Below are 27500 nucleotides of genomic sequence, written 5' to 3'. Positions count from 1 at the left end.
CCTGTAGTGTTTTTGCCGACCCCCCCCACTGAGAAGTGTTGCTGGAAAACCTTCTGGATCCAGAGCGTTTGAAGATACAACCGTGAAAGTTGCTCATTAAAAATCAGTTTGTTGTGTCGAGCAGCGCCGGGCACTTTGTGGTTTCTAACCAGACTTGATGTTTTTAGACTCTGCAGTATTTCCCGGTGGCTGACCGGGTGTTTACTAGTAGTTTGGCTTTTCCACGTAAGGAGGCAAGGCCACCCAGAGTACAGTCCCGCTACAAAGAGTGGTAAAATGTAGGGTCGTGAGCGACGCAGCGACGTGACGTCATTACAACAATAATGGATGAAGAAGGTAGGATTGCGGCTCAGCTGGTGTCTGAAGCTGGGAGCTTCCTGTACCTTTCACAGTAAAAGCCCACAGTTCCAGGAGGTTCATTACAGACTTGTTGAGAGTGACGGAACATTCTAGTGAATTCCACAACAACTACAGGACATTAAAGACACACCATCACACTCATGGTTCTAACAATCCACATCTCACACATTTATCTTCCATTTTAATAATGTGTAGCGATAAAGGAGCTGAGAGCTGCAATGCATTATGGGAGTTTCTGTTTGTGGTGTTTTAAATGTAATTATTGGGGGTTATGTTAGGTTTGTAGTGTTGGTAGTAATTGTGTTTTTGTTGCTTAGTTCATGTAGTTTAGTTTATTAGTTGTAAGTCGTCAACCAGCAGTGAAGAAGGTTTTGTGTGTCGTGTCGTCCTTGTGTGGTCTTCCTGTGGGACTGTCAAAATAAAATGTGTGCGGCTCTCTGGGTGTTGTGTTCAGTGGGAAACGGAACCAAATGGCTCTTTGAGCATTAAAGGTTGCCGACCCCTGCTTTAGACGGAGAATCACGACACAATGAGAAGTTTGGAGTTTTAGTTTGTAGACGGTTGCTGCTCGTTCCTTGTCGGGCCAAGATGTTATCTTACAACTCCTGCAGAGTTTCGTTTCTCGTTACGACTCAATGTTGTAAACCGACATGTTCCACATTGCAGTGACTCTGTGGTCCTGTGGTTGAAAGTGGAACAATTGATAAGGTTGAATTTCAAAAACCACATTTTAAGAAACATCCTCACAGACACTCCAAGGTCAAAATGGTCACAAGTCTCCAGTGGGGATAGTCGGCACCTGGTCACGGCGACTCACTGGTGGGGCTACTTGACCTGAGATCCAGGAGACGTTTCGTTTGAGGGCTTTTGAAAAGTTCCACATCGGGAGCCGTTCTCATTAAAAACCACATTTTAAGAAACGGTCACAAGTCCTTCCCTCCAGTGTTGATAGTCGGCACCCGGTCACAGCGACTCACTGGTGGGGCCACTTGACCTGAGATCCAGGAGACGCTTCGTTTGAGGGCTTTTGAAAAGTTCCACATCGGGAGCCGTTCTCATTAAAAACCACATTTTAAGAAACGGTCACAAGTCCTTCCTTCCAGTGTTGATAGTCGGCACCCGGTCACGGCGACTCACTGGTGGGGCTGCTTGACCTGAGATCCAGGAGACGCTTCGTTTGAGGGCTTTTGAAAAGTTCCACATCGGGAGCCGTTCTCATTAAAAACCACATTTTAAGAAACGGTCACAAGTCCTTCCTTCCAGTGTTGATAGTCGGCACCCGGTCACGGCGACTCACTGGTGGGGCTGCTTGACCTGAGATCCAGGAGACGTTTCGTTTGAGGGCTTTTGAAAAATTCCACATCGGGAGCCGTTCTCATTAAAAACCACATTTTAAGAAACGGTCACAAGTCCTTCCTTCCAGTGTTGATAGTCGGCACCCGGTCACGGCGACTCACTGGTGGGGCTGCTTGACCTGAGATCCAGGAGACGTTTCGTTTGAGGGCTTTTGAAAAGTTCCACATCGGGAGCCGATCTCATTAAAAACCACATTTTAAGAAACGGTCACAAGTCCTTCCCTCCAGTGTTGATAGTCGGCACCCGGTCACAGCGACTCACTGGTGGGGCCACTTGACCTGAGATCCAGGAGACGCTTCGTTTGAGGGCTTTTGAAAAGTTCCACATCGGGAGCCGATCTCATTAAAAACCACATTTTAAGAAACATCCTCACAGACACTCAAGGTCAAAATGGTCACAAGTCTCCAGTGTTGATAGTCGGCACCCGGTCACAGCTACTCACTGGTGGAGCGACTTGACCTATGGATCCAGGAGACGTTTCGTTTGAGGGCTTTTGAAAATTTCCACATTTGCTAGCCGTTCTCAAAAAAGTTGTGTTTTCAGTGGCAAAACACAACGAAAGTTTAGCGTTTTCACCTTGTGAACGGGAAGACGAGGCGGAGAAACCTTCAATATTAGATTTGAGGTCCCTTGAATGTTGTTTTTCTTTCATTTTAACAGTGGACGACTTGTTTACTGAGCAGCGTCTCGATGACCTTCAAACATTGTGGGTGTAGAAAACAATCTCATCTCATCAGTTTCTTCTACTTTAAGGTTTTCCAGACTTGTTTTTCGGCGTCTTGTTGTTTTTTTTTTTTTGCTGTTCTGATTAAAAGACTTTCATGCCAATTTCACGGCTGGAAGCGAAATTCCCCGTGATGAAGCGGACAAACGAGGCTCTGTAACATGAAAGTTTGCCACTTGACGTTTAATGGACCTTTATCGGAAAATGATGTTTCACGGCTGCTCCAATCAGATTGGCTGTGGTCTATTTTTCGCTGTTTATCGAGAAAACTGTCAACCTTGCTTCTCCCTCGGATTTAAGCGAGACTAATTGTCATCTTTCTCATGCGTGGTTGTTGTGGTTCTGCGCGTTTTTAGTTTAGGTGGAGTTCCGGTTCGGGCGGCAGTGGAGCAACTTTCACTTCCTCAAATAAGAACTTTACAGGCTACGAGTGCGACCGAGGTCATAAACACACGGTCCAGTAATCCGTTTCTTTGAAAAGTTACGCAATAGCACGCACTGTAAAAAGTTTATTCCCATTTTTACTTTGTAGCCAAGAATAAAATCCAGCTCCGTTTTTTTAGGCCCTTTTTACAACATCTCAGGTGAAAATGCGTCGCCTTTTCCGTTTCTGTAAAAGTTTCACATTTACGTGACGACGTTTTTAAATTGATGCCCGTTTCTCCGTAAATGCAAGACGCTGAAAAAAAAAATTATGTCGTTTTCATATTTGGCCACTAGTGGGTGCTGTCGGTTATGCTCGGAGAACACCGATGACCAAGTTGGATTGTTATTACACAGACTCTCAAAATAAAAGTACCGTATTTTCTGCCCTATAAGGCGCACCTACATTGATTGACATAATTTACAACTTTGTTCATATATAAGGCGCACCGCCCTATAAGGCGCATGGAATAGACCAGTGGTCAGCAACATTTATAGCTCAAAGCCATTAAGTTACATTTTCCACTGATTCTAACACCCAGAGAGGTGCACACACTTTATTTTGATAGTCCTACCTGCAGCCTATGCCAGGAGGACACTACACACAAAACCTTCTTCACTGCTGGTTGACAACTTACAACTACTGGTAATAATAATAATAATAATAATAAACTAAACTACATGAACTAAGCAACAAAAACGCAACACAACACAATTATTACCGACACCACAAACCAAATAGAACCCCCAATAATTGCATTTAAAACACCACAAACAGCTGCAATGAATTATGGGAGTTTCTATCGGCTGCACTGAGGAGCTCAGGATGAATTTGTCGCTGCAAGGCATGATGTCCCATCATGCCTTGCAGCGACAAATTCATGTTTTGTGTTGTTGGAGGTTATTGTGGGTCGTTGTTGGGCTTGGTGTTGTGTTGATTGTGTTTATGTGTTTTTGTTCCCCAGTTTAGGGAGTAATTATTTCATCTAGTTTATTTTGGTTTGTTAGAATGTTGGTGTGCAACCATGAGTGATGAAGGTGTTGTGTGGAGTGTCGTCCGCTCTGAAGCTCTGGTTGCAAAGATAGAGTTGTCAAAATAAAAGCTTCTGATTGTTCATCTGTCAAATAGCAGTCTCCAGTAGAGCCATTCTTCCATATATAAGGTGCACCGGGCTTTAAGGTGCACTGGCAGCTTTTGAGAAAATTTGAGGTATTTAGGTGCGCTTATAGTGCGGAAAATACGGTACCAAGTCCCGGGAGAATGTGGACTGGGAGTCACGACACTGTGGGGGGGGATTGTTCCGTTTGTCCATCTACTGAGCATGTGCAGAAGAACTATTGACGTGAGCAGATGGAGCCCCAGCGTTTCCAGAAAGTTGTGTTTTCCCCCCGTTTCCACGGCGATGGGAGTCGTAGCGTTTTCAGAAAGTTCCACCTTGCGAGCCGTTTTCGAAAAGTTACTTTATTGGTCAAAATCCTTTCACGCCAGATCGTCCGGTGTGGTTTTACTAAGCCGGGCTTTGGCAGACCTCCGTCCTTCCCCATTTCTCACCACGCTTTCAGGAGGGTGTTTTAAAAAGGAACTGGGTTCACTTGTGTTTTACAGCTTCGGCCGTCTCGACACTCTTTACATAATGAGTCATAAAACGCACAGTCATGCCTGCACTTCCACAACCAAAGTGCACAGTCATCGTTGGAGGAACTACAGGACACGTCCTCAGACGTTCAGCGATCCAACTGTCGACATTATTGGCAGAACTTGAAAAAAAATCTCACGATCATTGAGGAAATATAAGCTGTGTGAAGTTTCTAGCTCTTCTTCTTCAAGCCTTACTGAGATTTTTCTTCTTCTTCTTCTTCTTCTTCTTCTTCTTCTGTCTTTCCATCAGGACGCCAGGCAGAAGTTCCGCTCCGTCCTGGTGGAGGCCACCGTGAAGCTGGACGAGCTGGTGAAGAAGATTGGGAAGGCGGTGGAGGAGTCCAAGCCTTACTGGGAGGCCCGCAGGCTGGCCAGACAGGTGGGTGCCTGGAGGGTGGAGGGTGGAGGTGGGGGGGTGGTGCATGATGGGAACCTGCAGATGTTTGCTGGCCTCCTCGTCCTCGTTCAGGATTAGACGCTCGCCACTGAACTCCAATACCATTTGATTAAATAACCTTTCAAGACAAGTCCAGTTTTAGCGGCGAATTATCAAAGCGCCCTTTGTTGCCTCACTTGTTTTTTTGTTTTTGATCATGGAGAATTAAAGGTCAAACAAAGATTTCTCTTTTTGGTTCCCAAGTTTGAGACTCGCTTTATTGCAAATGTCGTGGAACCGATGGATGAGATGGTGACGGGAGGGTTGGTTCCCCTGCAGGGACTCGTCTTCTCTGCTCTTATAATTATGTTTCATTGGTTGTCGTCCTCTTGAGGAGACGTTTCTCTGTCTCGTCAGATATTCCCTATAGACACTGGAGGATTTCTATTTGATCCTGAAATATGAACAGTTTAAAAAAAATCCCCGAAAGCCTCGGCTAATAAAAAGGGCTGATCTCACTTGTCTTGACTCTCCGGAGTCTGTCGACGTGACGCGACTGCATAAAGTGAGAGACGCCAGCTGCACTGGAAGTGTCCAGCACCGGGACGGACACTGAAGCTCCGTTGTGTCGTGACGTGGCGTCTGCCTCCCGACACGACTCCTTCAGGGAGGCTTTCAGCAGGATGCACCTTCTTTCTGGCCGTTTGTATGAAGGGTGGGGTTCCTCTGTGCTCCAGAGAGCTTCTGGAAACTCACTATGGTTGGACTTCCCATTTCTCAATAAGGGTTTCATGACCTCGAGTAACGTGGGGATTTAAAGCCCCAGTGAAATGAGAATTCCATCTCCAAGACACTCTGGTGTCTCTTCTAGGGACGTTTTCCTGCTAACTGGCTGAAGGGTAAAATGTTAAAACACGACAATCTGCGAGAAAATAGCCGATAAACGGCGCTATTTCCTCTGCTGGGCGGAGCTTCTGACAATAACAGAGTGACATCACGAGTTGTGCACACGCCCAAGTTGTGTTTACATTATGGAGGATCAGAGTTTTGACCACGAAGAGGCTGAATTGAACCAGATTTCATCATCATGGTCATTTCAAACCCAGTGATTGATGAAGAAGACACAGAAGGTGGTTCTGCCATCGGTGACCCCGTCTGGAACATGTTTGAGGAAGCAGAAGACGCTTCGTCCTCATTCGTCCTCGTCTCCTCGCCTCAGCAGCCGCCAGTTTTCACCTTTGAGGCTTTGAGGCTCCTGACTTTTGGCAGAACGACCGGCTTCCTGGATCCAACATGTCCAAGAGCTTTTCTGACTGCGGAATCACCACGTGTACTAGCGTCTACTAGCCGCCCGAGCTAGCGGCTCTTCCAGGCTCAATCTTTCGTCAAGGCTCATAAAACGCAGACTATAACGTCAAAACACTGTTAAAACTTGGATATTTAAGAGGAAACAAGCCGATATAAACACAACAGATCGAGATCTGCACAACTCGTTACGTCACGCATAGGCTCCGCCCACAATGGCCCACGAAGAAGAAGGATTCCCCCGATTTCGTCGGCTGGAGATTCAAAATTCAAATAACTTTGTTATGCGACAACAGAGGAGGGGCAGAGTCGGAGGAACCTTACAAGTAGAACCCCAACTATCGTTTTTTTGCAAAGTAGGGTTTTACATTTCACTGGGACTTTAATTTGTATTATAAAGAGTAGCGATGCTCCAGCACCAGTTGTTGTACAGGACCAGAACCAACCCTGAGCCCAGTGCCAGTCAAAGTACTTGTTTGATGCCCTGAAGCCTGATTCGTACTTTGTACGCTGAGCGATGAGCGGCGGCTCTGCAAACCTGCGCTCACGCCGCCATCTTTGTCACGTTTGGTCGCTGCGGTGCTTCCGATGTCGCGGCGACAAATGTTGCCGGGGAAACTGAGGCGAGGATGTGATTCTCACATGGTTATTCTGGTTCTCCGTTCTCTTTAGCTTTGACTTGACTTCATGCTTCACTCGTCATGTTTTGACTTTGTGTCTCCAAACATGGAGGAGGTTCACAAAACGGAGTTGGAATTGGTTCTGCTGCTCGAAGCGCGATGAATTAAAAACCGAACAAGTTCCAGGTTGAAGCTTTCTTTGTGCTTTTTTGCTGCAGTTTTTGTTCTGCCGTCAAAACCGCTTGATGTCAGGCTGACGGCTAAATTTGATCGGTTTAGTTTTATGACGATGACTCATGTTCTCCCCGCGCGGCAGAAAGTAAGTTGTGAGAAGCTAAAGCGTTTTAATGTGGTTTATCGTCTCTTTAAAACGAAGGCATTGTGTTTTAATGCTTCACAGTTTTGGCATTTTGGTCAATAAGGTGTCTGCCGGAGCAATAATACAACGCGAGTTATGAAACCGCTGTTTTTGTCCATCAGAGGCGACTCTTTTTATAAGACCACCGTGGAAATGTGTGGAAATCTGCTGACGTTGGACAACAAGAACTGCTGGGCTTGACTTCCATGTGACACGTTTATGCAATCGGCTCTTGTTCTTTTGGGTTTTTTTTTTTGTTTTTTTTTAATATACCGTATTTTCTGCCCTATAAGGCGCACCGGGTTATAAGGCGCACCTACATTGATTGACATAATTTACAACTTCATTCATATATAAGGCGCACCGCCTTATAAGGCGGATGGAACAGACCAGTGGTCAGCAACATTTATAGCTCAAAGCCATTAAGTTACATTTTCCATTGCTTCTAACACCCAGAGAGGTGCACATGCTTTATTTTGATAGTCCTACCTGCAGCCTATGCCAGTACCACACTACACACAAAACCTTCTTCACTACTGGTTGACAACTTACAACTACCGGTAATAATAATAATAATAATAAACTAAACTACATGAACTAAGCAACAAAAACACAACACAACACAATTATTACCGACACCACAAACCAAATATAACCCCCAATAATTGCATTTAAAACACCACAAACAGCTGCAATGAATTATGGGAGTTTCTATCGGCTGCACTGAGGAGCTCAGGTTGAATTTGTCGCTGCAAGGCATGATGTCCCATCATGCCTTGCAGCGACAAATTCATGTTTTGTGTTGTTGGAGGTTATTGTGGGTTGTTGTTGGGCTTGGTGTTGTGTTGATTGTGTTTATGTGTTTTTGTTCCCCAGTTTAGGGAGTCATTATTTCATCTTGTTTATTTTGGTTTGTTAGAATGTTGGTGTGCAACCATGAGTGATGAATGTGTTGTGCGGAGTCTCGTCCGCACTGAAGATCCGGTTGCAAAGTTAGAGTTGTCAAAATAAAAGCTTCTGGTTGTTCAGCTGTCAAATAGCAGTCTTGAGTAGAACAATCGTCCATATATAAGGCGCACCGGGCTATAAGGTGCACTGGCAGCTTTTAAGAAAATTTGAGGTATTTAGGTGCGCCTTATAGGGCGGAAAATACGGTATGTTTATTAAATTTTCAAGAGATAAAACAGGAACACATATGACAAAAACAAACAAACACACATTTGGCTCACATACACATTTAAATTCAAATTTCTACAGGCGAGAGATTCAGGAATCATTCTACACAAATAAAATAAGCAAGGAGAATAAAGCAAGTGTACACTGTCAGGCATGATAGGGCGTCATTGAGGCAGAGCGTTCTCAGCTATGATGCAAACCCTCTTGAAATATTCAAGCCCATATATGACAAAAAGAGTTCCCATGTTTTACGAAAAACATCATCTTTGCCGTGTAGTTTGCATGTCGGATAGTCCAAAGCAACATATTCGAGTGTCACCCTTTGCCATTGAACCTTGGATGGGACTTTATCTATTATCCAATTTAAAAGAATACACTTTGTAGCACAGAAAGTAAGTGTTTGGTGAAGGTTTATTTTAAGTTTGTCGGCGATGGACGAATCAGATATGCCAAGTAGCAGATATAAGGGGTTGTTATCTCTATTAGTACCAAGAATCTTATTTATTTCCTGCCCAATGACCTGCCAAAACTGCTGTACTTTTCTACAATACCACAAACGGTGTGTAAGACTACCAGTTTCTGTTTTACACTCGGGGCTCTTTTGGGGGTTTTTGTCGCGTCGGTAGATGTTTACAGTTCTGATTCTCAAAGTCGCGAAGTCCCTCTGATTGTTTGATTGCGTTGTGTTCTACCGACTAGAAAAAGATGAACGTCGTGTTATGAGGAGCCAGTTTTGTTCTCGTGGTTTCTCTCCCGGAACTCCAACTCCTCTGACTCACTGCTGCTTTTCTCTGTTTCGCTCATACAATCTGTGGTCTAATGGCTGTTTTATGTTTGCGTTCGTCTGTGTGTTCAATATTTAGTTGCAGCTTATTTGATGTTATAACACGATGTTTGTTCTGCTAATGTGAAGATTAGAGAGCCTCCGACACACCCGCTCTCACACTCATTTAAAAGTGTTACTTTATGAACTTTAGGGTTTTCTTTGACACGTGAAAATAAGATTTTGACAACGTTTTGTGAGGACGAGGTTCTGGACGAGGCTCGGAAAAGTCCTGAGTGAGAGGATGGGTGAGGATTGTTCTACCTTGTCATTTCAAACTGTCCTGCAGGAATTGAACTCTTGAAATCAGTCCTTTGTCTCTCTGTGGACATTTAAAAGGTGTTGTGGTACATCGTTTGTTTCTCAGAACAGATGGCAGGATTTCTTTTGGAACCAAAATAGAAGTGAAGAAAAGGAAGAGCAGCTGCTTGTTTCTCTGTCAACATCTTGTTTTCTCTTCTTCTCACTTTGTGTTTAATGACTAATAAAGCTGTTTTCAGCTGGAGAATCGTGGAAATGGCTCCTCACACACACACACACACACACACACACACACACACACACACACACACACACACACACACACACACCTTGATGTCTTTTTCACTTTAATGATTGACCGGCTAAAAATACCTGGAATGAAAGAAACACAGGCTTCATTGTGTTTGTCCTCAGTCCTCATGAGGCCTCATGGCCTCCTCGCCACGCGGTCTCCTCGCCACACGTCCTCCTTGCCTTGTCACGCGTCCCCCTCGCCTTGTCACGCGTCCCCTCGCCACGCGTCCCCTCGCCATGCCACGCGTCCCCTCGCTACGCCACGCGTCCTCCTCGCTCCGCCACGCCACGCGTCCCCTCGCCACGCGTCCCCTCGCCATGCCACACGTCCCCTCGCCACGCCACGTGTCCTCCTCGCTCCTCCTCGCCTCGCGTCCTCCTCCCCGCGCCACACATCCTCCTCGCCTCGCCACGCGTCCTCCTCGCCTCGCCACGCGTCCTCCTCGCCTCGCCACGTGTCCTCCTCGCCTCGCCACGCGTCCCCTCGCCACGCCACCGCCTCGCCTCGCACCGCGCCTCGCCACGCAGCCTCCTCGCCACACGTCCTCCTCGCCTCGCCACGCAGCCGCCTCTCCTCGCCACACTTCTGATGTTTCAGAGCTTATTAGTAGACTTAAGAAGTGTTTTGAAGACGACCTTGTTGTTGTTGTTGTTGTTTGAAGGCCTGTGAGACGTCCGTCTGTCCACGACCTTCCTTTGACCCTCTGGAACCTGAGAAATCTAACAGTTGACTTCACATGATGATGTCACATCTTCAGGTTAGAAGGAACAGAACGTCGTGCCTCATCTCGTCCCTCAGTTCAGTTTTGTTTTCCCCCATTAGAACCGTGTGCAAACATTACTTTCTGTCACTCTCTGTGTTCCCCGTCCCTACAGTCCTTCTTCCTCTGCTCCTGATGAGCACCAGATGATTTGCAGTAGCAGGCGGCGCCCAGGGAGACGAATGACTGACTTTGACCTTGAGTCAAGATAAAACACGGATCTCATCATTCTGAGAGCGCTGGGAGAAAAAAACCACATTTGCATATCGGCCATCTTGCTGGCAGCTGATGACTCATGAGGCGTCGTGCAGAGCGTCACGCCGTCCAGCCGCCTGCAGGAACCGAGAACGACGGCACAATGCTCATTAAGAGTAAAGAGCATCAAATGATTAAGAAGTTTCCTCCAGTGTTGTGTTTAATTTGGGATTATTAGCGTTCCTGCTCCGCCCCCCTGCTGTTACACTGACACACTTCTGAATAAGACTGAACTTTAAAGTCGCTGTTAAAAGAATAAAGACAAATGAGCAATCGACACAAAACCCAAAAGAAGTTAGAATGACACGAGTCAAGAAATGATGTTTTGGAAAGAGAAATGGACATTTTTCCAATTTAATCGTTTGTTTCTGGCAACTTAAGGAACATTTTCTACCCTGAAGCCATCAGATCACTGAATACTGCTGAATAACAGAACGTGCAATAATCACGACTGCAGGACGACATGATCGTTTAGGCTTTTATTCTCTTATTTTATAGCATTGTGTATTGTAGAAATAGATCTAATCCATTTATTTATTGACTTTTTTTTGCACCCGCATCTGAAAGTCGGCACCTTAATTTCGTCGCACAACGTCACATTGATACACTGACGACAAAGATTTCTAATTCTAATTGGCCAGGTTGTGTAATTAGAGGTTTATTTGTATTGGACAGTTGAAGTAATAAGACCGAGGTTGGCGACAACTTTGTTGTGTAAAATGTGTGAAATGACGTCGTTCTGGCTTCTTAAACTAAAACCTCTGTTCCGTCTGGGAATGACGTTTTCCACTTTGAGGTAAAAGAAACAATGATGTAGAAAAACTTGCTAAAGTTTGTCATTGAAACCAGCTGCTGTTAGAGCAGCTTGTCCTTAATCCTAGTGTTGTCGGTTCAATTCCCTGTTTGGTCCCATCTGTCGATCGAAGTCTCTTTGGGAAAGACCCTCAGGCACTTTTATAAACCACCTTTTTTTTTAAAAACTGTCCCACTGCAAATGCAACTTGTTGAAACTGTAGACCACGGCCATGGTCAATAGTTCTGCACGTGCTCAGTAGCTGACTGGAACCACAACGTTTTCCCGGCCCGTATTCTCCTGGGACTTGGTGCTTTTATTTTGATAGTCACCGCGATGACAACCCAACCTGGTGGTCCTGCAGTGGAAACCGTCAGCGTTGGCGCTTCGGTGAGAGAAAGTGTGTCGTTTGGCCGAGACGGAAGAATTCAGACTCTTATTTTGTTGAGCTGCTGTGATGCTGGTTAACAGCCGGCGTCCGTGTTGTGTTGTCAAAAAGTTTGTGAAGTGTTTAGTGGCCAGTGGGTCTGGTGACGAGGGTAGAATCGATTCAGAGGTTGGAAGTGTCGTCGTCTCCGAAGGAAACTTCAAATGGAACCAACTGAGGCAAACGTTCGTCTCTCCTTAGGAACCCCGCTGTCTCCGGATATTAAATTACCGTATTTTCCGCACTATAAGCGCACCTAAATACCTCAAATGTTCTCAAAAGCTGCCAGTGCGCCTTATAACCCAGTGCGCCTTATATATGGAAGAATTGCTCTACTCCAGACTGCTATTTGACAGCTCAACAACCAGAAGCTTTTATTTTGACAACTCTAACTTGGCAACCGGATCTTCAGAGCGGACGACACTCCACACAACACCTTCATCACTCATGGTTGCACACCAACATTCTAACAAACCAAAATAAACTAGACGAAATAATTACTCCCTAAACTGGGGAACAAAAACACATAAACACAATCAACACAACACCAAGCCCAACAACAACCCACAAAACACGAATTCCCATCATGCCTTGCAGCGACAAATTCATCCTGAGCTCCTCAGTGCAGCCGATGGCTGCAATGAATTATGGGAGTTTCTGTTTGCTGGTGTTTTAAATGCAATTATTGGGGGTTCTATTTGGTTTGTGGTGTCGGTAATTGTTGTGTTGTGTTTTTGTTGCTTAGTTCATGTAGTTTAGTTTATTAGCGGTAGTTGTAATGTAGTGTCGTCCTGGCATAGGCTGCAGGTAGGACTATCAAAATAAAGTGCGTGCACCTCCCTGGGTGTTAGAATCAGTGGAAAATGTAACCTAATGGCTTTGAGCTATAAAGGTTGCTGACCACTGGTCTTATTCCATGCGCCTTATAATCCGGTGCGCCTTATAGTGCGGAAAATACGGTAAATAGTTTCCAGCTCCTGGTTTATCCTGTTCAACTTGCCGAGGGGTTGTCAGGCGGGCCCAAACGTTTAAATAAAATAAAATAAAAGCGACGCGCTGACGACGGCGGTGGAGGAAGTGGGTCAGAGCCACGAGGCTGCAGAGCGAACGCTCCAGTGAACATCACTTCGACCAGACACGTTGTTTAAGTGGCGACTCTGCTGGGAAGGAACGGAGCCGCTGAAGCTCCACGTCCACTTGAAAGTGTTTTGTTGTTGTTTTTTTCTCCTAAATGTGATCAAATATGCATCAGGTTCAGTGTTTATTCCACCTCACCTCTCGAGACTCTGCTGGATGGCAGTAAGGTTACGGTAGGGTAGGGTAGGGTAGGGTAGGGTAGGGTAGGGTAGGGTTGGACCAGTGGCTCTGTATTGTACAGAAACTTGAAAACCAAACACCAAAATGCATCTGTACGTTCAATAATGGGTCAAAAGAAAACATTAAAATGTCATCCTGGCATTTTTTGAGGGATTGTACTGAAGTTACTTCAATAAATAATCATTAAGAAACACAATCTTATTTGTCCCTTTAGCAGCAGCTAATATAACGAATATAATGTTGATGCTGTTTGAAAGGTCACATAAAGTGGACGAGGTGAACTAAATGGCCACGTTGAGGCAGGAGGTTGTTTGAGTTCAGGTCCACTGATTTGATTTCTTTGCAGTTCTTGTGTGTTTCTGCTCGTATTGAAGCTGCTGGAAACATTTTTCACTCTCTGATCCGAGCTTACAGTCGAGGAGAAGCTCGTTTTTGACAAGGAAAGCACATTTAAATATCTCCCGTCTCCCGTAATGAACAGGAATGACCGTGAATTCACATATTTTTGTTATGTAACACAACCACGTTAAGTTTAGGGAAACTATTTCCTCACCCCAGACTTTGTCTTCTCTTTATTTATTTTGTTCTCCCGCTTTCTGTTTATACTGAAATGTTCCCCGTCGATGATGGAGGGACTGAAATGAATGGAGGGATGGAGGGATGTGTGGAGGGAGAGCAAGCTGATGCAAGGTCATTGTGTGTGTCAGAAGACTGCGGTCAGTTTAATTTTGTACTTTGACAGCCTGAGTAATCGGGTGTGTTTTTGCACCTTATTAAATAGGGAGTTACAGAAACGCGCATGGAGAAGCTGGTCGTCGTGTTTCTCAGCTGGCAGAATATTAAAGGGGAGAAAAAGTTGTCATGAATAAAAAATTAAACCTCAGAGAGAGTTCGGTCTTGTCTACTTGCACATTTCCGCCGGGCTGCACAGTCAGGGTTTATACGGACGGTCAACTGTCGGGTTTAAAGGAAGTTGGGGTTTTTTTTTGTTGCACTTTTTTTGACCTTAAATTGCAAAAGTATTGCAAGATCCGTCCTGGCCTGTGAATGTGCATCGACTTCCCGGGAACTAGGGGGGGAAAAAATCACATGTTTTTGCCTTAAAATGAAGACGAGGGTCAAAAATGTACAACAAATAATGTAATTTACTGATAATAAAATGAGCATCTTGAGTCATAACACTCATCGTCTTCTATTGAATTGGAGTCAACCACAACACGATGTCTGTAGAGGAACTCCAGGTTCACTAAATGGCTTTGGCTGATTCCATGTGGTATTTTGGACAAACTTCTCCAACAGACATGAAACACACTGAACCAGGATCAGTCTGAACTCTGAAGCTGAAAGCTTGAAATCCCACTGAGGGGCAGCCAAGCTCACCCTCACACCCGGCTCAGTAAAAGTCATGTCCACATAGATAAAACTACCATAGATGTGAGCGATCAGAGGCACAAAGCAAAGCCCCTGGTAATTCTGAGTTCTCTCTGGATCACTGGAAGTTGTGAAACTCTGTGGTCCCAAGTTTCAATCCAGACAAGTTCAAACCGTCTGTGCTGAGAGGTGAACGTGGCCGTGACCCTCTTTACATTACATTTATGTAGAATCAGTGCATTGAAGGTTTTCTAAGAATGGCCACCGACTGCAGATCCACTGAATCCCTGGAAATCGTAGTCTCATAAGTTCAGCCTGTCTTTTCTCTTCTAGGTATTTCAGCACAACTATTTTGAGTACCTCGTTAAGCAATGTTCCGTGTTTAGAGCCAACATCAATATGGATGTTTTTGAAAGGCACTTTTGTCAAAACAGGGGGGGGGGGGGGGGGGGTCAAAGAGATTTTACTTTCATCTTCAGCAGATCAAACCTGTAAAGTCGAGCCAGAATAACCTGTAGAGTTTTTCTTCATCGTGGTTCAGAGCCTATGGAATCAAATCGCCTATTGTTTCATCAAACTAATCAGTTACTACTGAAAAGCACTACAGCCTCAATATAAAGACAATTTCAATGAAACCTTCTTGTGCTAAATACAGTGACTTGTTCTGTTTCCTAACAAACTCCCCCTTGACGGAGAGTTTGCCAACAACAAGGGTCCGTCTGTTGTGGCTCTTCACAATTCTCTTTTTTTTTTTTTAAAGCTTTGTGGTTTGGCCGGATTGGAGATTCTGCAGGCCGGTGTTGGTCCACAGGCCTCATGTTCGAGTCACGTGGCAGTCGTACGTATCCGGGTCGATTTGTCTCTAAAGGAGCGTGAGGTGGACATCACAGGCTCATTCAGGCCTGGTGCATATCTGGGTCAGCGGCAGTTATTTGATCCCTCTTGATGAGCGGCAACACGGAGTCGGGATTTGCTGGCGCTATCTGGGCAAAGCAAAACAAATAGGATGTCACGCTAGTCGAGTTTGCAGGACGCTCGTCTAATAGACGTCTCAGACGGGGGACGTAAATATCCAGACTTGAGGAATCGACAGAAAATAAAAAGAAGATATATGAAGTCACATGTTCTGGAAAGAATTCCAAATGAGGTCAGTGTGAAAATGTGGTCGTCCTGTTTGTGTCTCAGATCATTGATTCACCTGATTATTCTCGACTCTGACTTGTTGTGACAATCGAGAAACGTTTGACTCTTTTCTGAAGGACAAACGTTCGTAGACACACGTTTGTCCGAAAGATTCTGAAGTCTTGAGCGTTGGCAGCTTCAGAGAGGAAGTGAAGGTCACCGGGAAGACGTCGGTGATTGAAAGGCTCATTTCGCCCTGACGGATGATGACACCCCATCACCGCCCCCTCGCCTCTTCCTCCTCGTGTGGTTTGACCGACGAACGGCTCTGAAGGCCGTTACGGGAACGTCCTTCAATTATCCGGTTTCTCTGCCTCCTGCTACCGATGCAGGCCACTTTAACTCGGTACCTTCATTTTGAATACGAAACGCTAAAAGTCCACGTCGAACAAGTGGGAACAAAACGCTGCTGCTGGTCGTCACGCTACGTCGCTACGTGACGGGGAGTTGTGCACATGCTCAGTAGAGCCAATGTGTCCTTCGTGGTGTCGTGACTCTCGGTCCACGTATTGAAAGTCTGTCGTGTCGACGCGGTTTAAGCTGATAGCAGCTAGTAAGAGTGCGTTCACATTACAAAAAAAAACCGACCCTGGTGTTGTTGCTGCCTCGCCGCCGTCCATACGGACCAGTTCCTCATCAAACTCCCTGGAAAAGTCGGTCTCTTAGGTTTGGAACGAACTCCTGTGGCTCAATTAAAGTCAGATTGAAGTCTGAACAGATCAAACGCAGATCGTGATTTACTTCAGTAGCTCCTTCCTCTGCAGTTTCTAGTGACTGACGGAGGAATTCTGCTGTTTTACACTTTTTACACACGTATATCTTCATGCAGAATCAACGGATGTTTTCCAAACGGTGTGTTGGAAAGCCGTCGTCTGGTTTGACGTGGTCAGAATCCCGTTGTGGCGACCCTCCGTCGTCTTCCAACGTCTCAACGAGGAACGTGTTGGTTTAAGGATCCGCTGAATAATGAAACTGCCCGTCGGGCCCAGATCGCCTCCTGCCATCCAGAGGGTAGCGGGGAGCGGCAGATCAGTGTTTTACGTTCCGCATTACTTCCACGTAGTCGTTCCTCAGGAGGCCGCGCTCGGCAAGGTTCGTAGGCTCGTGTGCAGAGCGATTAAAACATGAAGCACAGGAGCAAATGAGGGGAAGTCTGAGGTAGAACCGAGAAGAGAGGAGAGGCTGAGGGAAGGATTAAGGTTGAAACGGGAAGATGGAGATGTAAATAGAAGCAGCGTCCGGCGTAGAGAAAGAGAGATTAAGTGGGATATTGGATGTGACGGAGAGACGGGATGCTGGTCGACGGTAGGGAGGGGTTGGACTGATACGAGGAGACGTGTGGATGAACACAGATCGAGACGAGAGGAGGAGGAAGAGTGGAAGTGACAGGGTGGCGAGGAGGAGGAACGGTGGAGGGAGGGAGGAAGTAGAACCGTGATGAAGAGAGAGTCTGAAACGGAGATCAAAGGGAAGCAAGCTGAAAACCAAAATTGCAGAAATGGAGAAGTGACTCTAAAAGGTGTGTGTGTCCCCCCCCCAGTGTGTTATACGCCGTTTTACACGCCGCAAAGCAGAAGTGAGTCGCCGTGATATCTTTTTAAAACTGAATTCAGACCGACAGGAAGTAGCAGCTGCGCTCCATGTGATCCTCTATTCCACATGAAATTGAGCCTCATGTGAACTCGAAGGACTTGGACAGTCTTGTTGTAGACTGACTGAGGAGGCGGCAAGGTGGGGCAGTGGTTTGATCGCCCGTCTCACGCTCGAGTCCGTCTGGAGCCGTTCTACATGAAGGTTCCACCTTTTCCTATGTGTCGGTTACAAGACAAAATAAAATCAATATTAAGTCCTTATTATTTATTTAGTGGTTGAAGCGTGGCTGGCTAAATGAGACGGACCCGAGTTTGAGTCCCAGCGTCAACTGGTGTTTCCTGTGACAAGAAGCTGGAAATTAGATGTTTCACTTTGATCTTATCTGACAAAGTCACGAGGGTCTGATGTTTTCCAAAATGGCTAAAGGTCAAACCACGGGAGTGGACTGGTGGAGGAGGAACATACAAGAAATACACTTTTTATTCATTTGTTTTTGTGTGTGTGCAGCGTTTTGTACCAGTATTGAGTAAAGTGTGTACACATCAAAGCAAGTGTGTCGCTTTCGTTTTTCTAACTTTGCGCATTTATGTTTCGCTTTCCTGCAACCGGCCCACTTTCTGCAAATATCCCACTTTGTTCTCTGGTTTCTGGTCCCAGTGGAGAACAAGAACCACACACTGCAGTGAAGGGGGGGGGGGCAGTAATCTCCAGGGGTTTAACGGATGGGGAGACAAATTTAGCATCTTTGGGTTCATCGTTTGACTCCAGAAGAAACCGGGGAAACTTCTCAGATGAGCTCCACGTCGTCCAGACGAAGCGTCAGCGTCGGTCCGACGGGGTTCAAGACGTCGCCGAAGGTCAGCGGTGGTCTTTCTCTAGAATTGCGGCCACGTGGGAAAGGAAGGCGGTCACATGACGCAGACAAACGCTGGCGTTGTGTGGATCTCGCTGCGCCGGCATGTTGACGAGCCGTAATGGAATTACTGCCGTGATGTCAGCGGCTCTGCAGACCAGACTTTGACCGGGAGACGATGGACATGAGATACAGGCGAGGCGTTCCTAGAAGTATCTCCCGTGTGACTGCATCGGGTAATGTAAACAGTCTACAGTCACACGGGGAAACTCGCCGCACGCTTAACCTCAACTGGAATGATGGAATGATAGAATGACAGAATGATAGAATGGCTGAAGAAGTGAAGGTTCTTGAACAACAATGAGCCTGAAAACGGCTGAATGGAGTCAAAGAGTCGGAAAACGTGATGTTTATTTAATGAAGAGTTGGTTTTTTTACCTTAAAACCTCAATTTATGATGGAACGAGCCGGGGTTTTAGAATTTCCCCACTCTGGGACCCGAGTTCAAAAAAACTGTTTTCACGCTTCTAAAACCGCCTCGTGTGGACCTGGTTCAGGTGAACCAGGTTCCTGGTTTAGGTGAACCAGGTACCTGGTGTGGACGACAGGCCAGAAACATCTGGTTTAATTGAACCAGGTTCCTGGTGTGGGCGACAGGCCAGAAACATCTGGTTCAGGTGAACCAGGTTCCTGGTGTGGATGAGAGGCCAGAAACATCTGGTGTAAGTGAACCAGGTTCCTGGTTTAGGTGAATCAGGTACCTGGTGTGGACGACAGGCCAGAAACATCTGGTTCAGGTGAACCAGGAACCTGGTGTGGATGACAGGCCAGAAACATCTGGTTTAAGTGAACCAGGTTGCTGGTTCAGGTGAACCAGGTTCCTGGTGTGGGCGGGGCCTAAGAAACGTTCCAGTGAGTGAATGTGTGAAGGAAGGTGTTCTGTTCGGCCCCCCAGGCTCAGCTGGAGGCCCAGAAGGCCACGCAGGACTTCCAGAGAGCCACTGAGGTTCTGCGGGCGGCCAAAGAAACCATCTCACTGGCGGAACAGCGACTCCTGGAGGAGGACAACCGGCAGTTCGACTCCGCCTGGCAGGAGATGCTGAACCACGCTACTCAGAGGGTGAGGGGGGCTTTGAGCTTTGATTCAGAGGTGGTGGGGGCTTTGATCTTTGATTCTAGCAGGTCAATTCTACCTGCTTTGATCTGCAGAGCATTTCGTTGTTTGTTGGTTTTTTGTTGTTTTTCAAACACATGTTGAGGTAAATGCAGATGTGTATCCTGCGGCTCTGCTTCCTCAGGTGATGGAGGCGGAGCAAACCAAGACGAGAAGCGAACTGGTGCACAAGGAGACGGCGGCCAAATACACGGCGGCCATCGACCGCATGAAGCAGCTGGAGAAGAAACTCAAACGCACCATCAACAAGTCCAAGTAAGGGGAGGGGCGCTCACCTCCAAACCCTTGAATTCCAGGACTTCCTGTTTGTTGCCACTATAATAAAAGCCCACATGATGGTCACAGGTGACGCTGGTTCCTCCTGCACTGAAACCGAAGCTGTTTATTTAGGCGCCGTTAGCAGGAACCCGGGTTGGAGTCGCTTCCCGGTTCTGGTGAAATGTTTGTTCTGGAGCGTCGGGTGTCTGAGGGGAAGTAGCTTCAGCTGCTCCTCGTCTCCGCCGTCGCGTGACGACAAATACGTTTGTCATTATTAGACGATCGAGAAACAGAAACCTTCGTCGTCACTTCACCACGTGTTTCTCTCATGACTTTAGGTCTCGTCTGGAATTTCAAACAAATACCTGCATCCGTCATCTGAACCAGCTGATGTGAAAACGCTGTAATAACAATCCAACTTGGTACTTTTATTTTGACAGTCACCGTAATAACAATCCAACTTGGTAGTTTTATTTTGACAGTCACCGTGATAACAATCCACCTTGGTGGTTTTATTTTGACAGTCACCGTAATAACAATCCAACTTGGTAGTTTTATTTTGACAGTCACCGTGATAACAATCCACCTTGGTGGTTTTATTTTGACAGTCACCGTAATAACAATCCAACTTGGTAGTTTTATTTTGACAGTCACCGTGATAACAGTCCACCTTGGTGGTTTTATTTTGACAGTCACCGTAATAACAATCCAACTTGGTGGTTTTATTTTGACAGTCATCGTAATAACAATCCAACTTGGAGGTTTTATTTTGACAGTCACCGTAATAACAATCCAACTTGGAGGTTTTATTTTGACAGTCATCGTGATAACAATTCATCTTGGTGGTTTTATTTTGACAGTCACTATAATAACAATCCACCTTGGTGGTTTTATTTTGACAGTCACCGTAATAACAATCCATCTTGGTGGTTTTATTTTGACAGTCACCGTGATAACAATCCACCTTGGTGGTTTTATTTCGACAGTCACTGTAATAACAATCCAACTTGGTGGTTTTATTTTGACAGTCACTGTAATAACAATCCATCTTGGTGGTTTTATTTTGACAGTCACTGTAATAACAATCCACCTTGGTGGTTTTATTTCGACAGTCACTGTAATAACAATCCAACTTGGTAGTTTGAGTGTGCGTGCGTGCGTGCGTGCGTGCGTGCGTGTGTGTGTGTGTGTGTGTGTGTGTGTGTACTTTCATTACATAAAACAAACAAACAGCACCAACTAGTGGCTCAACATATAAAACTACAGTTGTCAGTCTCTCTGCCGTTGCCATGGAGACGTACCATCATACCGTCGTGGTGTAAACGGGTCTGCGTCATCATCTGCAGCCTCAGCAGGGCGTTGATCCGCCCTGCAGCAGGTTGCCATGGCGACGACGTGGTACCTCTCTGTTTCTGGGTCACTGTGTTCTCCCCTCTGATCTGATCTCTCCTCTTCCTCCTCCTCCTCTTCCTCCTCCTCCTCCTCTTCCTCAGGCCGTACTTCGAGATGAAGGCCAAGTACTACCTGCAGCTGGAGGTACGTGACGCCAGGATCCTGCAGACGTTTCCTCCTCAGTCGCTCCGACCTTCAGCATTCGACAAAGAGCCTTAACCTTCTCCTGTGTGCACAGAGTGTATGGCTCCAACTGCAGCTGCTAATGCCGATACTGTAGAGACCGCTGATACTGTAGAGACCGCTGATACTGTAGAGACCGCCGATACTGTTAGAGACGCCGATACTGTAAAGGCTACCGATACTGTAGAGACCGCCGATACCGTAGAGACTACCGATACTGTTAGAGACTACCGACACTGTAGAGACTACCGACACTGTAGAGACTACCGATACTGTAGAGACGCCGATACCGTAGAGACTACCGATACCGTTCGAAACGCCGATACCGTAGAGACCGCCGATGCTGTTAGAGACACCGATACTGTTAGAGACGCCGATACTGTAAAGGCTACCGATACTGTAGAGACCGCCGATACCGTTAGAGACTGCCGATACTGTAGAGACTACCGATACTGTAGAGACGCCGATACTGTAGAGACCGCCGATACCGTAGAGACACCGATACCGTAAAGGCTACCGATACTGTAGAGACCGCCGATACCGTTAGAGACGCCGATACTGTAAAGGCTACCGATACTGTAGAGACCGCCGATACCGTAGAGACTACCGATACCGTAGAGACGTCGATACCGTAGAGACGTCGATACCGTAGAGACTACCGATACCGTTCGAGATGCCGATACCGTAGAGACTACCGATACCGTTCGAGATGCCGATACCGTAGAGACCGCCGATACTGTTAGAGACGCCGATACTGTAAAGGCTACCGATACTGTAGAGACCGCCGATACCGTAGAGACTACCGACACTGTTAGAGACGCCGACACTGTAGAGACGCCGACACTGTAGAGACGCCGACACTGTAGAGACGCCGATACCGTAGAGACAGCCGATACCGTAGAGACGCCGATACCGTAGAGACGCCGATACCGTAGAGAAGCCGATACCGTACAGAACCAAGCAGCTGTAGTGAAAAATCATATTTTACTCTGTAAAGTGAATGTAGAGGAACAATTCCACACGTAGATTTATCATGTCAGCTCTTCCTCCTCTTCCTCCTCCTCTTCCTCCTCCTCTTCCTCATCCTCTTCCTCCTCTTCCTCCTCCTCCTCCTCAGAACCTGAAGAAGACGGTAGACGAGCGTCAGGCTAGGCTCTCCCAGGCCAAAGGCGACTACAAGTTGGCCCTCAGGAACCTGGAGTTGATCTCAGATGAGATCCACGAGCGTCGGCGGAGCTCGGCCATCGGCCCCCGGGTCCGCGGCGTCGGCGCCGAGGGCGACGGCGCCGCGGGGGACGAGCTCAACGGCTTCAAGATGGAGTCGGACGGGATCTCCAGTCAGTCCTGGTTCTTCTTCTTATTTGATGTGGTTTCCATGTCACGCCACTAGTGGGCGCTGTTGTTCTTCACTTTGACGCGGTTGCCATGGAAACGGTTCCAGACGCTCTGAGGCTCCGGGTTTAAAAAAAAAAAAAACGACGTCACAAACTAGCGAATCGAGTTCGATTGAGGATTGGAATACCCAGAATCCTCTGCAAGATGAGATCGTCCAATGAGGAAGCAGCTTCATTAATCAACAGAGAGCCAATCCAGCCTTAGCGCTACGTGTCGTCTATAGAGTGTAGTGATGTCGTTTCCATGGTAACGGTGATCACGTGTCAGGAAACTGATTTATGTGGGGAAAAAAGTTCTATTTTTAGCTGCTTACTATTTCTGTCTTTCTTTGTTCTCTCTCTCTCTCTCTCTCTCTCTCGCCATCTCCCTCTCTCGCCCTCTCCCTCTCTCTCTCCCTCTCTCGCCCTCTCTCTCTCTCTCCTCTCTCTCTCTCCCTCTCTCTCTCTCTCTCTCGCCCTCTCCCTCTCTCGCCCTCTTCCTCTCTCTCTCCCCTCCCTCTCTCTTGCCCTCTCTCCCTCTCTCTCTCCCTCTCGCTCTCTCTCTCTCTCTCACACTCTCTCTCTCTCCCTCTCTCTCTCTCCCTCTCTCCCTCTCTCTCGCCCTCTCCCTCTCTCTCGCCCTCTCTCTCCCCCTCTCTCTCGCCCTCTCTCTCGCCCTCTCTCTCTCGCCCTCTCCCCCTCTCTCCCCCTCTCTGTCTCTCTCCCCCTCTCTCTCTCTCGCCCTCTCTCTCGCCCTCTCTCCCTCTCTCTCGCCCTCTCTCTCGCCCTCTCTCTCTCTCTCTCTCTCCCTCTCTCCCTCTCTCTCTCCCCCTCTCTCTCACACACACACTCTCCGGCCCCCCCCCCCCCCCCCTCAGTGGCCTCAGTGTGTTTTGATGACGACCCCTGCAGCAGCATCATGTCGGAGGACGACTCGGAGACTCGCTCCACCTGCAGCCTGGGTTCGTCTCCCAGCAGCCCCCAGGAGCTGATGTCTCCCTGCCCCTTCGCCAGCTCCTCCTCCTCCTCCTCCTCTTCCTCCGACTCCCCCTCCCCCACCCCCTCCTCCTCCCCCTCCTCCCCCACCCCTCCGTCGCGGCCCTGCAGCCTGGACCTTCCCAGCACCGTGTCGCTGTCGGACTTCGGCCTGATCTCCCCGGTGCTCGGCCCTCGCAGCGAGTGCAGCGGCGCCTCGTCGCCCGAGTGCGACCTGGAGAGAGGTGCGTGGCGTGGTGGCGGCGGCGGCCATTTTGGGCTTTTACTTTCAGCGTTTCTTCTTAATTTATCACATCAAATACAGTTAAAAATAGTTGATAAGTGTCTCGGTCCGGCTGAAGTGCTATAATGACTTTAATCGCGTTTAGCTTGTAGCCTCGCTACTGTGCGAGCTTGTTTGCATGTGGGAGGGCGGAGTTACGTGGTTCCCCTGAACGCATCACTGGGCTCAGACACAAACTTACTTTTATTACCGAAGCGGTTGATCAAAGTGTCTCTAAACACTTTGGAAACGAGAAATAAGCGACAATTTCAAAGTTAAAACGCGGCTTCACAATGTCTGTGCCCTGAGGGGGCGTGGCCTGTCGTGTGAGGAGGCGTGGCGTGTTGTGTGAGGGGGCGTGGCCTGTTGTGTGTAGGGGGCGTGGCCTGTTGTGTGAAGGGGCGTGTCCTGTTGTGTGAGGGGGGCATGGCCTGTTGTGTGTGGGGGTGTGTTGTGCTGTGTGGGCGGTGTGTCCTTATTTGTGGGGGCGTGGCCTTCTGTGTGAGGGGGTGTGTTGTGCTGTGTGAGGGGGCGTGTCCTGTTGTGTGTGTGTGGGGGCGTGGCCTGCGAGTCAGTGGGACGGCTTCTGTCCCGCTGGCTTTGTCACGTTTGGAGCCGCGACGTCTAACTTCTGCTGTGTCCTGTGCTGCAGGCGACCGGGCGGAGGGGGCGGAGGTGCGTCTGGACAACGCCCCCGCCAGCGGCGGCGGCGGCCTGCCGACCTCCGGCGCCAAGCGGAGCTTCAGCCTGGAGTCGCGCTTCAGCTTCCTCAACCTGCGGCGCCAGCGGGCCGACAGCGCCAAGAGCCAGAGGGGGGCGGAGCCGGGCCACACCGTGGTGCTGCTCAAAGGGGTGTGAGGCCACGCCCCCTGAACGTGTGTCCCCGCCCCTCCCTCCCTCCTCCCCCGCCTCACACCGTGACTCCGCCCCCCCCTCCAACCACTCTGCACCTTCTGGACTCGAATCTCGAGGAATCAAGAGCACTCGTCTCGCACGTCGGAAAAGAAAAAGGCTAAATTATTGTTCATGTTGTCTGTTTAGTTTTTTTTTTCCGCTCCAAGTGGGAAAAAAAGGTTGTTTTGTTTAGTTTAATCCAACTTAAAGTGTCAAGTCAGCGTTTTTTGTTTTGTTTGACACTGGAGTTTAAAAAAAAAGTTTATTTTCCACGTGAAGGACTGAAGATCCGTCAAGTGTTTTCATTCCTCACCATGATGAACGTGTTAATATTTTATATACAAACTGTCTTTTAATGAAGTGACGCTGAATAATAAAGTGAACTCAAGGCTCCACATGGTGTCGTTCCTCCAGGTGTCGTTCTCCAGGTGTCGTTCCTCCACGTTCCACTAGATCAGTGTTTTTCAACCTTTTCTGAGCCAAGACACACTTTTTTGTTTGTAAAAACTCTGGAGGCACACCTCCTCCACCCAAAAATGTTAAAATGACCTACAATTCATGCGTTGTAGGTCAAAAGTGTGGCGATTTATATTATCATGTCAAAAAATCCTCACAAAGTCCAAAAATGGCTCTCTAGCGCCACCTAGACACACTAAATCGCCAACCACGGTCCATAGGAATGTCGTAGAGAGACGCAATGAATACGAAATTTGTTCGTCTCTTCGAGACCTACAACTCACCTGCTCTAACTTTGGACCTAAATCCAACAGGAAGTCTGCTATTTGCCTTTCAAAGTAAGATTTTCGCCCAAAAAAGCCCAAACGGAAAATGTAACTCCTCATAGGGCGAAGGTGGTATCGGCTCAACGAACATATCCTGAAATAGAGGAGATTGTCTACTTCAAAAATGTAGCAGGGATTTTTCTGACCTAGTTTTTTATTATTATTACACAACTACAAATGTAGGAAGGTCATCGATTATCTGATGTCGTAAAGAATCAGCTGCTGGTGATCAGTTAGACCAGTGTTTTTATACCTTTTTGAGCCAAGGGACATTTTTTTCTTTGTAAAACTCTGGAGTCACACCTCCACCTGAAAATGTTAAACTGTGTAGCCTCTATTAACAATATAAAGTCTTTCTCATCAAAGTTTTATCAACAGGAATCCAGTAAATCCAGAAACAAAGGACTTTTTTTTAATAGTGCCTCCCTCAGTGTGAAACCTGGACCTGATGGATGAAGAGCTGAGATCCTGGTTCACATTCTTCCTTTTCAAAAACTTCTCCATCACTGTCACTGACACAGTACTTTGATACAAGATGGTAGCAGGAGGTGGAGATGAACCACACTGACGTCTGTCACTTTACATTTCACCCGCAAAGTTCTGTGCTGCCCTCTAGTGGTGAAGAGTATTTATACATGATTACTCTGCAACACACTGTCGCTGTGAGAACAAATGGTTTTTTTTAGAAAAAAATGTGAAATTGGATAATTTACGCCACAAACTGAACGATAAACGTGAAAAGATCAGATCTCAGCCAGTCGGAGGTTTAACTTCCTGTATTCAACCTGTGAAACAGTCGAAACATTTAGTGCAACTCGTTGCAAAACGTCACATCTCTCATTCATTCATCCATTCATCCATGGCTGCAAGATTGTCCTGCTTTGTTTTACATGAGTAATCTGATTACATGAGAACAATAACTTATGAACAGAACACTTGTTGATTCATGCGCCTCTAAAATAACAAACCGTTAAAAGTCTTGAGGGATTATCGTGAGAAAACAGGAAGTTACATTCATAGATCCGCAGCTTCGTAGAACCGGTTGCCATGGAGACGCCCGGTTGCCATGGAGACGCCCGGCTAGCTTGAGACCTCTCCAAGACGGCGGCGGCGCGGTCTAGTATCGTATATCTATGTGGGTGTGAACCTGCAGCTTCCGGCGGTGCGTTCAGGTGCCGCTGCAGAAAGTCCGTGAATCACAACTTCATTCGTTTTCGTGGAGAAAGTGCAGAACGACAAAGGAAATAAAGACGGTATGAATACTTGGCATTAAAACACACGCTCACGCACGCACGCACGCACACACACACACACACACACACACACGCACGCCCACACGCACACACACACACACACACACACGCACACACGTCATTCAGCTGCTGCCATGCTGGACTCCCTGCTGAGTTGCTCCTGAGAAGAAACTAAACGACCTCAAACTGTCACTTTGGCAGCTTTTTTTTTTTTTTTTTCCATGAACTCTGATCAACCTTCAGCATTTTCTGAGACTGTAAACGTGTTTCTGTGGTTTAAAACGACCGAACGTCGCCTCGTCATCGGTGGAGTTTTGCAATAATGAGCATCTGTGTCATATATTTAATACAAACAGACTCCAGCTTCAATATCGGGACACGTTAAATAAAGATATTCTCTATTTTCTCTCTTCAGGAAGTGTAAAAAAAAAGAAAAACCGCACAGATTTCACCTTTTCCAGGTGAAACATTGGATCAACTTTAACGTCTTCTATTACGAATGTAAATGAATTTCGTCTTAAAACAGTTTTTATCGTAAGTGTGAAAAAAAAGTGTGTATTTAAATGTTTTTCGATGCTCGTTGTTACAAAACGTCGGCGGAAGAAGCTTCAACATCCTCCGTCGACGTGGACGACTTTCATTTTATCTTTTGATTTATTGGTTTTT

The 27500-nt window shown here is 47.0% G+C and overlaps 1 protein-coding gene across 1 annotated transcript in view; it reads left to right on the top strand.

Moving 5' to 3' along the window:
- Positions 1 to 25192, top strand: part of sh3bp5b (SH3-domain binding protein 5b (BTK-associated)) — a 28692-nt gene extending 3500 nt beyond the window's left edge. Inside the window, exons 3-9 of the mRNA XM_080521903.1 lie at positions 4753 to 4881; positions 19223 to 19387; positions 19566 to 19696; positions 21193 to 21235; positions 22392 to 22611; positions 23526 to 23867; positions 24558 to 25192. Coding sequence (XP_080378029.1) covers positions 4753 to 4881; positions 19223 to 19387; positions 19566 to 19696; positions 21193 to 21235; positions 22392 to 22611; positions 23526 to 23867; positions 24558 to 24763 — 1236 coding nt within the window. The 3' untranslated portion in view covers positions 24764 to 25192. The remainder of the gene's footprint in view (positions 1 to 4752; positions 4882 to 19222; positions 19388 to 19565; positions 19697 to 21192; positions 21236 to 22391; positions 22612 to 23525; positions 23868 to 24557) is intronic.
- The last annotated feature ends 2308 nt before the right edge of the window (positions 25193 to 27500 follow it).

The sequence above is a fragment of the Blennius ocellaris genome (genome assembly GCF_963422515.1).
Source record: "Blennius ocellaris genome assembly, contig: SCAFFOLD_134, whole genome shotgun sequence".
Lineage (NCBI taxonomy): Eukaryota > Metazoa > Chordata > Actinopteri > Blenniiformes > Blenniidae > Blennius > Blennius ocellaris.
Note: the sequence above shows the minus strand (reverse complement) of the source record. Positions and strands in the feature narration are given on the sequence as shown.